Raw genomic sequence first — 15,510 nt, 5'->3', positions numbered from 1 at the left:
ACCAATATGTGCATCTTAAAGGGATAGCTCAACCAATATGTGCATCTTAAAGGGATAGCTCAACCAATAGGTGCATCTTAAAGGGATAGCTCAACCAATATGTGCATCTTAAAGGGATAGCTCAACCAATATGTGCATCTTAAAGGGATAGCTCAACCAATATGTGCTTCTTAAAGGGATAGTTCAGCCGAAACCATGCTAATATTGGACTTCTATGGTTTTAGAAAATGCTAGCTAGCTAAGTAAGCGGTTGGTGACAGTGGCTAAATAAACAAAACAAAAGCATGGATTGCCCTCTGTTCTTGTCCATGGACTGCTTTCAGGGTAAGACCATTAAGACCTATAAGTAGATTTGGTCATTTAGGTAAACTATCCCTTGTAATGTCTCTCTTTCCCACACACAGAGGTTGGGAGAGTGAAGGGAGAAACACAAGTCAGACTTTTGCATGGATTTTTAAATTGAAAAGTGCAGGAAATGCTTTGTGGTTAATGATCAATGACATTTCCGTCCTTGCTGAAGCCTAAAAGGCAGCTTTTTGATAGTTTAGTAGTGGCTGACTGCCCATATCTACAAGCCAATATGATTTTCAGATTGTTTGTTATATTGCATGGTGATATCAGGGTGCTTTGCAGTAATATTATACTGTAATAATTGGCCTTCAACTAGTTTTCCTTCTAACTTTGGTCTTACTTTTTTTCAATCTGTTTTTAAAATCAGTTCCAACATGCTTCAAAAACATTGAGTTTAATCAGAAGGACTAATAGCAGTTAATCAAAGTCAATCATAATTTGCTAAATGTAACCGACAAGTTGTTTGGAGCATAGAACACGAACCCAATGAACTTCCTTAAACCATCAGGTTCGCCAATGCCCCGAATGAGATCACATCTATTCGATTAAATCCTTTTTTTTTCTCTTTACCAGAACCCTCATTTAATTTCCTTAGAAACGGACTGCTTTAAATGAGATATAAGACATTGTCGCCTTTTCCTCATCCTCTTCCAGAGTTGATCTAGGATCAGTTTAGCATTTTAGACCATACTGAATGAGATTACATGGACAGCGAGGACCTAGTTCCCCCATCTGACAGGTTGTTGCATAATAGACTGAGTTTTTACTTGTTGGGTTATTGAGATCCTCATTCACTTTTGCCGAAGCAGCAGCTATTCTACCTTGCATCCACACAAAAACATCAAACATGACAATAACAAGGATACACTGATAGACAAGAACAGTAGACAAGAACACAAATGGAAAATACAAACAATACAACTAAAGAATAATGCGTGTGGAGATTGTGTGTGTTAGAGTGTGTGTGTGTGTGTGTGTGTGTGTGTGTGTGTGTGTGTGTGTGTGTGTGTGTGTGTGTGTGTGTGTGTGTGTGTGTGTGTGTGTGTGTGTGTGTCATGACCTGACAAGGGAAAACTCTGGACCCTAATTATAGCCTCAGGGTAATGTTTATTTCTGGTCAGGTCAAGTGGGCAGGAAAAGTCCTCGCTTGCCCATTATGTCTGAAGGGAGGCTGAGGCTTCAGGAATCCCATGATAGGCTGGTGCTGCTACATGTCTAATGGATATCGACCAATAATGTTATCTCTTTGCGTATGAAAGATAGTCTCGCCATATCTTCCTGACCCAGGATGTGAACTCGAAACCCTGTACATAAGAACACAGCATATAGGTTCTCTGTCGTTCGTTCCTCAGCAGGAATCACCATAGGAGGGAGTGACTCTCTTAGCTGTATGTTAGAACCAGTAGTTAACATGAGGGACAGGGTTATAGTAGCACGCTACTGTAGTTTGTGGTGCGTTTTATTTGGGTTTTAGCTGCAGTATACGTCTAGAGATGACATAGTGTTAGCCTTCCCATAGACTCTGTTTACAGTATGGTCTGCATGGCTCCATGTCTGCAATGCCACAAAATTGCATGGAGTTAGTTACAGCACATAGGCTACACCACTAACTGAGTATGTGACCTTTTCCAAGTTAATACTGATTCCTCTATGAACTTTAGATGTTTCATTCAGCTTTTACACAATATTCGTCCCTTTTTGCCAATTTGACATTTACTTTCTTCACTTATCATCTTAATCTACAGTGCATAGTGGTGGAATAATCCTCATATAAAAAGCGAAACCTCCTCCTTCCAGATGAAGACCTCCCAGGTAATAAAGGCTGTGAGGAAAATAAAGGTCAGAAGTGGATTGGAGGGGGTCCCTCCTTCCCTCCCCGTCAGAGTTTCTGCCTTGCATGTGAAGGCCAGATGCAGTGAACAGAGGTCTGCTTCCCAAACGGCATCCTATTCCCTTTATAGTGCACTACTTTTAAGCAGGACTCATAGGGCACTGGTCAAAAGTAGTTCACTACAGAGAATAGGGTGCCATTTGGGATGCACCCAGAGTGAATGTGGAGGCCACGGGTTGAAAGAGAATGTCAGTCTGAATTCAGGCCCTGGTCTAGTGTTTACGTGGCATGGCGCATAAGATTCCAGCGTGACGTAGAAATGCCTAATAGGGTTGACGTGGGGCCTGCCGGGCTGGGGAGAGGAGGAGTCTGGGCGTTCAATTGTGCATGTGTGTGTGTGTATGCGTGTGTGTATATATGTGTGTGTGTGTTTGGTGTGTTCGAGCCTGTGTGTGTTTTGTTAGGAATGGTAAGAGGGGTGGTGATTCTTTTTTGGGGCGTAACACAAGGAAGAAGACAACACCACATGGTTATGACAGCTCATCCTCCCAAGAAACAACAAATGTAGTCATTCTTCCTGCCTCGCTAGGACCTTGTCATTCTCTGCATTGAACCTCATCAGGCAGCGAGCTCTTTAAATGTCAACGTTACATCCTTTGCTATTAGGCATCGCTACAGACCCAGGTTTGATCCCAGGGTTTGTCTCCCGGTCCGTGACCAGGACACCCATGAGGCGGCGCACAACTGGCCCAGTGTCATCCCAGTTATGGGAGGTTTTGCCCGTCGGGATGCCCTTGTCCCATCGCGCTCTAGCGACTCCTTGTGGCGGGCACGGTGCATGCATGCTGACTTCGGTCGCCAGTTGTGCAGTGTTTCCTCCGACACGTTGGTGCGGCTGGCTTCCGGGTTAAGCGGGCGGTGTGACAAGAAGCAGTTCGGCTTGGTAGGGTTGTGTTTTTCGGAGGACTCACGGCTCTCGAACTTTGCCTCTCCCGAGTCCGTACGGGAGTTACAGCGATGGGACAACACTGTAACTACCAATTGGATGTCACGGAAAGGGGTTAAAAAGTACAACAAAAATGAAATAAAAGTAAGAAAACTCGTAGCTCTTTCACCCAACATTGGCTGCAGTGAGTGCAGTCATAAGCCACTGCAGTGAGTGCAGTCATAAGCCACTGCAGTGAGTGCAGTCATAAGCCACTGCAGTGAGTGCAGTCATAAGCCACTGCAGTGAGTGCATTCACACTGCAGTGAGTGCAGTCATAAGCCACTGCAGTGAGTGCATTCACACTGCAGTGAGTGCAGTCATAAGCCACTGCAGTGGCAATACAAGCAGACAGTCCAACAATACCCAACACTAAGAGATATTTGCTCTCTATTGTAATGGTTGGCTTAGAGAGAGTGTAGCTGCGTTTGCCTAGCTCTTGTATCGGCCGAGGTCTCTCCCAAAGAGAAATGAGAAGGATAAATGTTTTAGCAGCCAGATCCCACTGTGACTGAGTGACGCGACTCAAAACAAAAGGAGAGAGAGAGAGGGCAGGGATGGTGAGAGAGTGAAAAATGGAGAGAGAGAACCAAACACAGTCCCAGTCTAAATAGAAAGAGGGTGGAGAAAGAGAAATAAATAAATAAAGAGAGAGAGAGAGGGAACAGACCAGACTGTGAAACAGATGTAGCTTGCGCTATTTGGCCTCACCCCTCACTCTGTCCACCCACACTCTGTGACTCCCAGCTGGGTGAGTTAGCGACTATTTTGTCACCGCTCATGGCCGTTCCACGCCAGTATTTTGTCGTCGCCACGTCGTGTTTGTCATTGCTAATGGTTAGCATCACTCTCGGTTTGCGATTGTCATTGTGATCAATGTGAGTGGTTGGTTCACATTTGGGTGTCGACTCAATAATGGTTCGTAGTTGTTTTTTGTTTCTAGCTGTAGTCTTGCCGTTGGCAATGTTTGTCTTGTCTGTGATCCTCGTTTGTCATCGTGAATGGTTGTCTCACAGTTGGATTACTGTGTCTTCACTGTTAACTGCTGTCGTCTCAATATTGGTTGTTTCTAGCTGTTTTTCTAGTCTTGGCATTGGTTGACAAGTGGTTGTAACTTCTTTCCGGACACATCCTGACGTGTGCTGACAGCTAACTCTGTGAGGTACCGTCACTAGGCCCAGCATGCTAGAGTCTCTCTTTGCTTTGACTCACATGCTTTTATGTTATGAAGACATCTTGGAAATGGGACTTGTTATTTTGGCAACACAATCCACCAGACAGATTCCAACACTTAATGTGTTGTGACATCTGTTGTGAAATGTATTGTAATGTTTTTAAAATGGTCTATCTGTCTTAACTTTGCTGGACCCCAGGAAGAGTAGCTGCTGCTGCCCTTGCAGCAGCTAATGGGGGATCCATAATAAATACAAATACAACTGAACATCGACCAGACAAGCTGTCTCAATGTCTTTCAGTCAAAACATATTTCACAATTTCTCTTCTCTGCTTGAAAACGTAGAGTGATTGTAGGCGGGGGGATAGGTGATTATGGGGGGATGGATGAAAGACAGAAAGAGACAGAGAGAAGGAGGGGGAGAGAGAGACAGAGAGAAGGAGGGAGTGGAGAGAGAGAGAGAGAGCCAGACAGCAACTAGCTTTTCCAAACATAATCTACTAAATCGATGAAATTACGGGACAGATGGCTAATAAGCCGTTCCAAACAAAACCTGGAAATTAGTGACCTTAGAAAAGCTATTTGTCACCGCCACAAGTCCCTTCATTGCTGGGTAATATGGACGTTGTGGGGTTGGTGGAAGGAGGAAAATGACCCACACCATACCAGCAGGAGAGAAAAAGAAAATACAGTGACTGAAGTCTACTCGGGTTAGTGGGCCATCATCAGAGAACCCTGAAAGGATTTAAGCTGTGTGTGTGTGTGTGTGTGTGTGTGTGTGTGTGTGTGTGTGTGTGTGTGTGTGTGTGTGTGTGTGTGTGTGTGTGTGTGTGTGTGTGTGTGTGTGTGTGTGTGTGTGTGTGTGTCTTTCTGTGTGTGCATGCAGCAGCGGGTCTCCACTCTGCAGTTAATATCAATCATATGTTGAGTGCTGCGCTGAAAGAAACATCTCATCTTTCGCTAGCTGGGTTTAGTTTGGAGGGTGTATGTTAACTGGGGTTGACCCGGCTGACCCGGCCCACTCTACAAGCCTCCCTGGAGGGACCAGCATCAATCTCCTCAGCTCCGTGCGACTCTGGAGAGAAAGAGAGAGAGAACAGCGAGAGAGAGAGGCTCTGACCTTTATTATATCATTTGAAAACTGAAATGGATGTGGATTTTCCCTCACAGCGGGGGGAGTGTGAGGGAATGGGGTGGAGGTGTGGTAGGGGTCGAGGGTCACAGGGTGGGATAGAGCCTCCTGTGGTGTTCTGGCTCGAATGAATTCCCTCCTGAAATTTTTTTTTCTTCAAGGAGAATGTCCCACAATGTTTTCAAGATAATGACATCCTACTATGCATTTGGTTGGGACATTTTCCTTGTTCTCTGCAGGCCGCTGGTTCCATACCGTCGTTGTTTCCCAACCCTTCATATTGGTTATGGTTGGGGTTTATGGCCGGCCCAGACAGCTCTAGTTTTGTCTGCGTGCCCAAGTGAAGGATGATTTCAGACAGCGCTTCCGAGAAGAGAAGGATAGTTTGGACAGGAAATTTGAAAATGTAAAACCTCATTGATGACGACAGACACCTCTGCCTTGTCCCCCTCCTCTACCTTTTTTCTAATACCCAGTTTTCACAGATTTTGATATAATGGACACACACACACTGACACACACACACCCTGCTGACGTGTGGCATTTCATTTCCTGACAAGATGGGGATGTCTGAGCTGTGTTTGTAGAGAGAGAGCCTTCGAAGGGGGCCAACCCCCCCCCCCCCCCCCCCCCCGACAATCCAGGAATCCAGGACGGGATTGAGGGAGAGAGCGGGATGAAGGGAGGGGTGTGCCACGAAAATTTGTGTCAGCCCAGGATCATGCGAGGCTATTTCAATTCTACTGTTACACTCTCAATTGCTACAATATGTGTTGCTGAAGAAAGACAGCAGACATTTCTGCAATAACAGTCTTCTGTGATGGTCATATGCAGTGCATCACAACCACATGAACGTGGATTGAAGTACTTTCTGCAAAACACTGTGTTTTGATGTAAATCAGTGCTCTCTACAATGGCAAAGATATTATATTTGGTTTGCACTGTAGAGACTGTTCAGGTCCTGCTGTTTGTGATCAGGAGGGAATAACAGGAACAACATGATGTTGATGAGATGTTTGTGTGCTGAGCATCATGGACTGAATAACATCCCCTTTCCTCTCTTCCTCCCTTCCTTCTTCTCTTCTCCGGTCCTACAGTATGGATGTACGGCTTTACCGACAGTCCAAGGAAAGAGGCCTCAGGTAGTCCTACTTGTGTGCGTGGCACAGGAGGTTGGTGGTAGCTTAATTGGGGAGAATGGGGCTCGTGGTAATGCTGGGAGCGGAATCAGTGGAATGGAATCAACTACATCAAACACATGGTTTCCATGTGTTCGATGCCCTTCCATTTGCTCCGTTCCCAGACATTATTAAGAGCCGCCCTCCCTTCAGCAGCCTCCTGTGGTGCGTGGGTGGGGGGCATACGCTTGTGCCTGTGTGATATGTCGCAACGCTGGCGTGTGTGTTGTGGTGGCGATGCTTTCTATAACCACATGCCCAATGGCTTTTCCATGTTTGTCCATTTTTGTGGGGGTTTCACTTATTTTGCTTCGCATGCATTCACTGACTGTCACTGGTTTCTGTTTATTTCCTTACCCATCTGCTCAAGATCAACCGTTCACGTTCTGTCCTACTTTGCTGACTTCAATCTCTGCATCTCTATGGACCTGCCTGACTGGATGGCTGTCAAACATTCAATGCATTTTAAACATAGAGCCTTAGGCACCTTGCCAAACTGTAGCTGCCTGGCCACAGTGTGTTACACAGTACAGTTGAAACCAGGAGTCTGGTTCTTTACGCTTGAGTTCAACATGTAGATCTAAGATCATGATGGTCAATCAACGACAATGAGAGACAGACAGAGAGAGAGAGAGAGAGAGAGAGAGAGAAACACATCTGCAGCTCTGCAAATAAACATCTCAGCGATGAATGTGTTTTTCTCCAGAAATAAACACATCACATCAAGCGTTTAACAGGAATAGAAAGGGCCTGATTCCCCCAGCATCTGGGGAGCATTTTCCAAAGGTTCTCCCAGTCAACTTATGCGTAATTGGTGCAACATTTAGAGAGAGAAAAACGTTGTTTCCTTGTATTAGCACTTTCGAAGTGTCAATGTGAGTTTTGAAGAAAACATGATCCGGCCATGGCCCAAGCTATTATGAGATTGACACCAACATATAAGCAACTGTATTGATTCAGGATGTTTCCCGGTTGTACACACAACAGTCGACCGTATCCATAGAGACAGCAGGCAGCATGTGGAGGGTTGATCCGGTGTAATTTTATAACTAAGTTTGACCCCATTTTCACCCTGTAGCGCCTTACATGTGTTAATTTTCCTGCATGTGCTTTGGCCATATCTCAAATTACACCCTATGCCCTATATAGTGCACTACCTTTGACCCGAGCCCACATAGGGGTTGGCTATATAGTAATAGTGAACTCACTGTAGGGAATCAGAATAATATTATGCTGTCATAAGGGTTAAGAGAAAGGAAAATACTTTCCGTTCTCAAACAACACGAGTAGAGGGAGGGGTAAGGGAATAGGAGATAGGAAATAGGAAATATAAGGCCCATCAGAAAGATTTGAGACTCAATCATTGTCTTTATTTGACCATATTTAGCAGTCACAGACAGGGGAATCTTCGATGAGGAGTGAAGACTAATAGCGTTACCTTGTGTTGTTGGCTAGCCTTTTTGTTTATATAGGCCCATGTGGAGATACTTAACTGTGTTATATTCCAATGAAGCGTCTTGAGTTTGACCGTTAAAACGCTGCATTTCTTAATCCCCTCTCTCTTCCTTGCGACATCGCAACGTTAGGATGTTGCCACGCTCGTTTTATAATACTTAGGTTTGTTAGCTGTTGTTTATTTGACCGTAGAAATTGAATTTCGCCATGTTCTCAATGATAAACGTTTGACAGACATCTTGTGTCAACGGATTGGGAAATAACCTGTCTTTAAATCCCATTGAATTATTACATCCCAATCATTTTAATTGGCTTATAGCACTGAGTCCCAAATATCTGAGTCCCAATTTGCACCCTGTTCCCTATTCAGTGCACTACTTTTGACCAAGGGCCATATTTGTAATGGCTGTCGAAGTCGTTCTCCTCCTCAGACGAGGAGGAGCATGGATCGGACCAAGACGCAGAGTGGAAAGTGGTCATTATTTAATTAACATAAACTGAACACTTACACATACAAAAACAACAAACGTGACAAAACCGAAAACAGTCCCGTGTGGCACGAACACTGACACGAGAACAAACACCCACAAAAAACACGTGAAACCCCGGCTGCCTTAGAATGATTCTCAATCAGGGACAACGATTGACAGCTGTCTCTGATTGAGAATCATACCCGGCCGAAGACAAACATCCCAACATAGAAAATAACACATCAACAACCCACCCCAACTCACGCCCTGACCAACTAAATAAATACAAGAAAAAGGAAAAACAGGTCAGGAACGTGACAATATTAGTCTTTAGCCAAGGTGTTGCTTTGAAATTCGAGGCTTGCTCCCAGATATGTTTGTGCTGTATAGCCAGCTCTGTCTATGGTCTGTCATGGCAATGACAATACGATTTGACAAGACAGCACAAACCGATCTATGACCAGGCTATAGCAAATACACAGGCGGAATGATAGAATGATACAATAGCTGGTAACAATCATACAGTATAACCATATTCATATGTGTACAGCATTTGGGTGGGTGTCGATTTTATGCTGACGGGGCACTGTCTTCATTTTCCCACTTACAGTACTTGTTATGCACTGATATTTGTAAAGATTTTTCTTTTTGATAATTATCGGACTAGAGTAGAAAATAATAAAATAGAATAGGACAGAGATCTACATGCAGTAGCAACTAGCCAGGTGCTGTGGAGCAATATTATGACTGTTACCCAGACCCTTTCACACAACAGTAACACACACACACACACACACGCACGCACGCACGCACGCACGCACGCACGCACGCACGCACGCACACACACACACACACACACACACACACACACACACACACACACACACACACACACACACACACACACACACACACACACACACACACACACACACACACACACACACACACACACACACACACAGTAGTGCGTTTTAGGATCATCTGCCTCCTGCATGTTCTTCTGTTTTGACCATTTCTCTTACTTCACTACCTTTATGTCTGCTCGCAAATCAATGTCCACAAGAACTCGCAGAACGCATGTCCGTGTGTGTGTGTGTGTGTCCAATGTTTGGTTTCCACATTCGTTCGCACAGAAAGTGGAGGTCCTCGGACCTAGCTAGGTGCCTAGAAAACAAAGATGGCTGCCTGTGTTTGGGGTTTCTCCTCGTGACGTTTGGAAATGCTCCTGGAAAAGAAACATAAACAACAGACATGTCATAAAGGGACACACGTGTTGACATGGTGCTATTTACTGGCCAACGGATCGCGTCCCCTTGTCTACTGAATCCTAGACAAAGAGTTAGTGGTGGAGGGTAATTCACTTTACTGGAGTGCTGTGATATCAATTTAGGAATTCACGGGATGTATATTTAAACTCTTCAGACTCAGTTTAGATAAGACATCAATGTATTTATGAAAAAGGACGAAGAGAAATCAAGTAGAGCCTTTTAGAGGGCAGGATATTAGTTACAATTTGAAGAAAAATCCCAAAGCGTTGGTACAATCATACCAATGCGTAGAAAAACGTCAACAAACAGTGCTTGTGACTTAAATCAAACACACACCACGTGAACTTTGTAAATGAAGTCATTGCTGGCACTCAAGTGTTTATCATTGGGAGCTAGAATGAGAAGAAGAGAGAGGGGAAACACGGAGAAAGAGACAGATGCTGGGCCTATGTTTATGTGAAACACAAGAAGAAAGCGTTTCAACTTGGGTTATGCCGCACTCTTGTTTTCTCCCCCCCCCCCCCCCCCCCTCTCTCTCTCTCTCCGTCCCACTCATATGTTTCTATTTAAGGCCCTGTAGGCCTGACTGCCTTGATTGGCGTGGTACAGCCCCCTACTCCTCGTCCAACGGCAGGCTCCCAAAGAGAGAGAGAGAGGAGGGGAGAGAGAGCGAGAGAGCAAGCCACACTACTGATTTTCCAGAGGAAAACTTTTTCTATTCTTCCAGTCCCGACTCGAGTCTGTCTCCAACTCCAACCGTTCAGCAGTTCTCCCTGTCCTCTCCTCCCTTTCTCTTTCTTTTATCCTCTCTTCCCTTCATCTCTCTTTCCTTCGGACGTTTGTTTTTGATTATGGAGGCCCTGTAACGGAGAACACGTTTTTCTCTCTCTTTATTTCATCCCTCCTTTTTCATTTTGACTTCTTTCAAATGCTTCCTGGTCCGTTGGTGTGGGCCGGGGGAAGGTTCCACTATATGGCCAGACGTTTGGGAATAAAATGCAGCAATAATATCCTGAGCGAGCGTTCTGATTGGCTGGGGAGGAGCAACGGCGCGGATTCGGCCTATGGCGGCATACCGTTACCGGGCGCGCGGTGGCGGCGGGCGCTTGCGCCCACCACGGGGTAGGGGTGCCATGGTGGGGACTGGGAGCTGGCTGACGGCGTGTTTCTTCCCGTCCTCCCGTGCAGGCATTGACAGCTCGGACCCTATGGTGCTGGAGCAGTACGCGGTGGTGGCCAACTACGAGAGGCAGGAGAACTCTGAGATCAGCCTGCAGGCCGGGGAGACGGTGGACGTGATCGAGAAGAGCGAGAGCGGTGAGTAGTGTGTTTACATGCTGTATGTACTGCTTTGTGTTGTATTTTACTTATCTTTCTCTCTCTCACACACACACACACACACACACACACACACACACACACACACACACACACACACACACACACACACACACACACACACACACACACACACACACACACACACACACACACACACACACACACACCTACCTTCCTTCTTTCCTCTCATGTTGTCACTCCATGTTCTGTTTCCTTCCCTCTGCCCCTCTTTGTCCTCAAGGATCCCCCCTTTTCTCCCCCTCCTCCCTCTCTACCTCTGTCGCTCCCTTAAGCGTTCTCTCTGTCCTGGAGGCTTGCCGTTTGGCCAGCAGTCCGGTGTGTGTGTGTGTGTTGTGAGTAGGTGTGTGTTTGTCTGCGCTTGCATGCTTGGGTTTGTGTGAAGGTGTAGCGTGTGTGTTTGTGCGTGTGCATGTGGCAGCGTTTGGCTGGAGGCCAATCTGTTGCCTTGTGCAGCAGGAATGTGGACTTATAATTAATAGTCTACTTTACTTTAGTGGGGAGTGAGATGTGTTACGAGTTCCATCTTGGAAAGGCAACGAGCAAAGTTTTGAGGGGAGAAAGAGCCAGGGAGACAGAGGCAGAGAGATCAATTCTGCCTCACCAGTTTGATTCCTTACTTGTTATTTGGAAGCCTTGGGATACCTGGCTGCGTGTACTATTTTCACCCTTATGTTTGCCTCCAATTTCATTGTACTTCACAATGTTATCAAAAACCAAGGACATGGCAGTTGAGTTGTTGAATTAGTAACAGTTTGCTCTGAATAAAACCCTGAATAAAATCGGTTGAGGGAAAAGTCAATGTGAGTATGTTGCCCTTTACGTTTTGTTTTCATCTATGCCAACTCGATTTAGCAACACGGGAGCTGGATCTAACTTGCCATGGTAACAAGCCATTGACAGCTTGCACAACTCAAGATGAATTAACAACCACAACAGCCTAACAGTCCACCATCAGCAGAAAACCCTTTGGCAGTAAAACATCCACAGACATCTTTCTTTCAAATATTGGTGTGTGTGTTTTCTCACAGAGTCTTTAGCACGTCTTTGAGTCGTTATGCTAATGAATCTCTCTTTTTCTTTAGTTTTACAATCGACCCAGCAACCCACTATCCTTCAACAGTTGACATCCCCCCCCCCCCACTCTTTCAGCCCCATATGTTTTTGACATCAGGCTCTTTGAACAGTGTTTTGCTGTATTTCTCATTCCATTCATTGTCAGTACAGTGAGACAATTGTCCGCGCTTGCCAAAGCGGCAGTTCCGCCACACTCCGTATGAGAATAGAGGTGTAGATGTTTTTGCAATGCCGATCTTCTTCTGTGAATATTCAATGTATTCAATGTCACACATGGCGAAGGGGAATCTTAATGTCATCAGAAAATGTGAACGCTGGGACATGCAGTACCGCAATGATTGTGAGATGTGCTTGTTTTTACCTATCTTAGTTAAATGAACTGATCGTCCAAAGTCCCTTTAGCGAAGATTGTCCGCTAAATGACTAAGATGTATTTGTGAAATGTCATGTGTTTTTTTCAGTCTCTCTTCTCAGTCTCTTTTGTGAGGTTTCGTACTGTCAGCCTTTAAGCTGCATTGAGTTATGTTTTGAGAGATATGTGACTTGATGAGGCTTCGATTCCCAGAGATTTTGTAAGAGTCACACGCTAGAGTGAGAGTCATCATATGTTTTGTTTGATGAATATTCAAAAGTTAATTGCCTGTGCGTATGCCAAAACCACGCCATAATTATACAATTATTGGTGGCACTGACACATTGCATTGGAAACCCCAATTACCCCCACGATCGGGCACATTAAAACTAAACTAGGACAAGATCCGTAAATATTCAGTACTCGGACAGTTTCAATACAAAAATATAAAAACAAATAAGAAAACAAGCTGTGCCGTCACTGGAGCTGAACGCTCATATACTCAAACTAGTGCACAGACTAAACCTGAAAAAGATCCATAAAATCTCAGTTTCAATACAAAAGTGCAGGAAAAACAAACAAAATCTAATTCATAAGGAAACAAGCTGTCTAGTGACTGTCGTTGGAGTTGAAGGTTACTGTGAACATGCTCAAACGTCTCCATATCTCTCCACCATTAGGCCAAAGAACGAGACCAACGGTCTACGATTACATCATTGGCAGGCTATGCCAAACCAAACAAGTCCTAGTGCCTTGTATATCCCAGAAACCCTGTCACTTTTTCAGCACTTTATTGCGACCTTGGAGTCTCCACAGCTCTGCTTGTTTATGTCCTTTGACATTTTGATCGCAGAAACACAGACGGTAATTTAACATTGCAATCTCCCAATTTACCAGACCCCCTATTTCTTTAATGTTATTTTAATGTTGCTTTAATGTTCCTCCCCCCATGCATCTCGGCATTATGACAACTTATGCTTTTAAGTTAGCTTCTACCAATCTTATCCAGACTATGTGCTTTTTACTCTCCTCTCCATACAATCTCTATACAGTATATCATATGCAGTTAGGAATGGATCGGGTCAAGCAACAGCCAATGAAAAAAACATCCACTGCAGTAAACCACTTTACTGTAGCATCAGTTTTTTCTGCTTCATGCACTGTTTACCTCGATAGTCGCGGGTTCCTAATCCCGAGTCGGATGTTATTGTTATACCCTACCCCTACTGCGAGAAGTTATCGGCCGCGTGCACTCTAGTTCAACAGCAGCTATTTCACAGTCAACAAGACACCAGTATCGCTACGTGAGACTGTACAATGTGTGTGTGTGTGTGTGTGTGTGTGTGTGTGTGTGTGTGTGTGTGTGTGTGTGTGTGTGTGTGTGTGTGTGTGTGTGTGTGTGTGTGTGTGTGTGTTTGGTGGGTGTGTGTGTGTGTGTGTGTGTGTGTGTGTGTGTGTGTGTGTTTGGTGGGTGTGTGCTGATGTCATGAGTTTTGGTTGTGAGATATGTGTCTGACTGTCTGTCCGGAGATTTACGAGCTACTATCTAGTAGGGCGAGATTTATGGAAGGGCAAGTAGGAGGACACGCCAGAATCCTCTTGAAAGGAGGGAAAGAGGAGGAGAAAAGGAGGAGTGGAGGCTATGTATGGGCCAGTGTCCTGGTTTTCTCCCACCCCGGTCATTCCTTGGACATGGGAAATCACAGAGAGTCTGGAGGGAAGAGGCCTCACATGGGAAAAACATCACTTGCATGTGTGACCAGACGTTATATGGAGCAATCCGTTTATTGTGCTTCCTGCAAAGTTGTTATCATCATGATATACAGTTGAAGTCGGAGTTTGGGCTTTTCATCCAAAATTCCAAATGCTGCCCCCTACCCTGGTGAAGTTAAGCACAACAAAGTCAAGGTATTGGAGTGGCCATCACAAAGCCCTGATCTCAATCACATTGACAATGTGTGGGCAGAACTGAAAAAGCTTGTGCGAGCAAGGAGGCCTACAAACCTGACTCAGTTACACCAGCTCTGTCAGGAGGAATGGGCCAAAATTCACCCAACTTATTGTGGGAAGCTTGTGGAAGGCTACCCAAAACGTTTGACTCAAGTTAAACAATTTAAAGGCAATGCTACCAAATACTAATTGAGTGTATGCAAACTTCTGGCCCACTGGGAATGTGATGAAAGAAATAAAAGCTGAAATAAATCATTCTCTCTACTATTATTCTGACATTTCACATTCTTAAAATAAAGTGGTGATCCTAACTGACCTAAGACTGGGTATTTTTACTTGGATTAAATGTCAGGAATTGTGAAAAACGGAGTTTAAATGTATTTGGCTAAGGTGTATGTAAACTTCCGACTTCAACTGTAGGTGATGTCAAATGTATATTATATAAAATAGTCTTTGAAGACTGGTAGGTCTGTCTTTATTTGTTCAGTTTTGGCTCTGTTATAGTTGACCATACGCTAACAAATCTGATGCCATAGTTTCACGAAAATGACTGGTTAATCAGTGCAATTGGGCCTCCATGCTGTGGCTCCATACTGTAGCTGAATATGGAAAATGTCCCTATTTTCTGTGTGCTTACCCCGGCCTAATGGATCTTGCAGGAGGACTGTGATGCTATGCAGCAAACAAGATCCCTTTGGGTTACTGTGCCGCTCCCTCAGCCCACAAGCCCAGCCGGAGAAGACATTTGCCCCTCGCCTCTCTCTCTATGCGATCTTTGCCAGGTTGAATGGGGGAATTTGTCACCATAGTCCTAAAGAGCTTAGGCACGCTTACCGTACAAAACCCGCCTAGACACACATTCACACACATGGTCACGTACTCACACACATGCGTGAAATTATGTATGCACATGCAAACACACACG

At 44.9% G+C, this 15,510-nt stretch overlaps 1 protein-coding gene across 7 annotated transcripts in view; it reads left to right on the top strand.

Annotated features, from left to right (window-relative positions):
• LOC129839762 (SH3 and PX domain-containing protein 2A-like) overlaps nucleotides 1-15,510 on the top strand; it is a 122,795-nt gene that overhangs the window by 69,727 nt on the left and 37,558 nt on the right. For 4 of the 7 annotated variants that reach the window (XM_055907397.1, XM_055907396.1, XM_055907400.1 and 1 more), the window contains one exon: nucleotides 11,036-11,164. In XM_055907397.1, the coding sequence (XP_055763372.1) occupies nucleotides 11,036-11,164 (129 nt within the window). Of the gene's footprint in view, nucleotides 1-6,570; nucleotides 6,616-11,035; nucleotides 11,165-15,510 lie in introns of all 7 variants that reach the window. The other 3 variants (XM_055907398.1, XM_055907395.1, XM_055907394.1) reach the window with 1 other exon arrangement.

This window comes from Salvelinus fontinalis, chromosome 40 (genome assembly GCF_029448725.1).
Source record: "Salvelinus fontinalis isolate EN_2023a chromosome 40, ASM2944872v1, whole genome shotgun sequence".
In the NCBI taxonomy this organism is placed as follows: Eukaryota; Metazoa; Chordata; class Actinopteri; order Salmoniformes; family Salmonidae; genus Salvelinus; species Salvelinus fontinalis.
The sequence above is the reverse complement of the archived record's forward strand: the minus strand, read 5'-3'. Positions and strand labels throughout refer to the sequence as shown.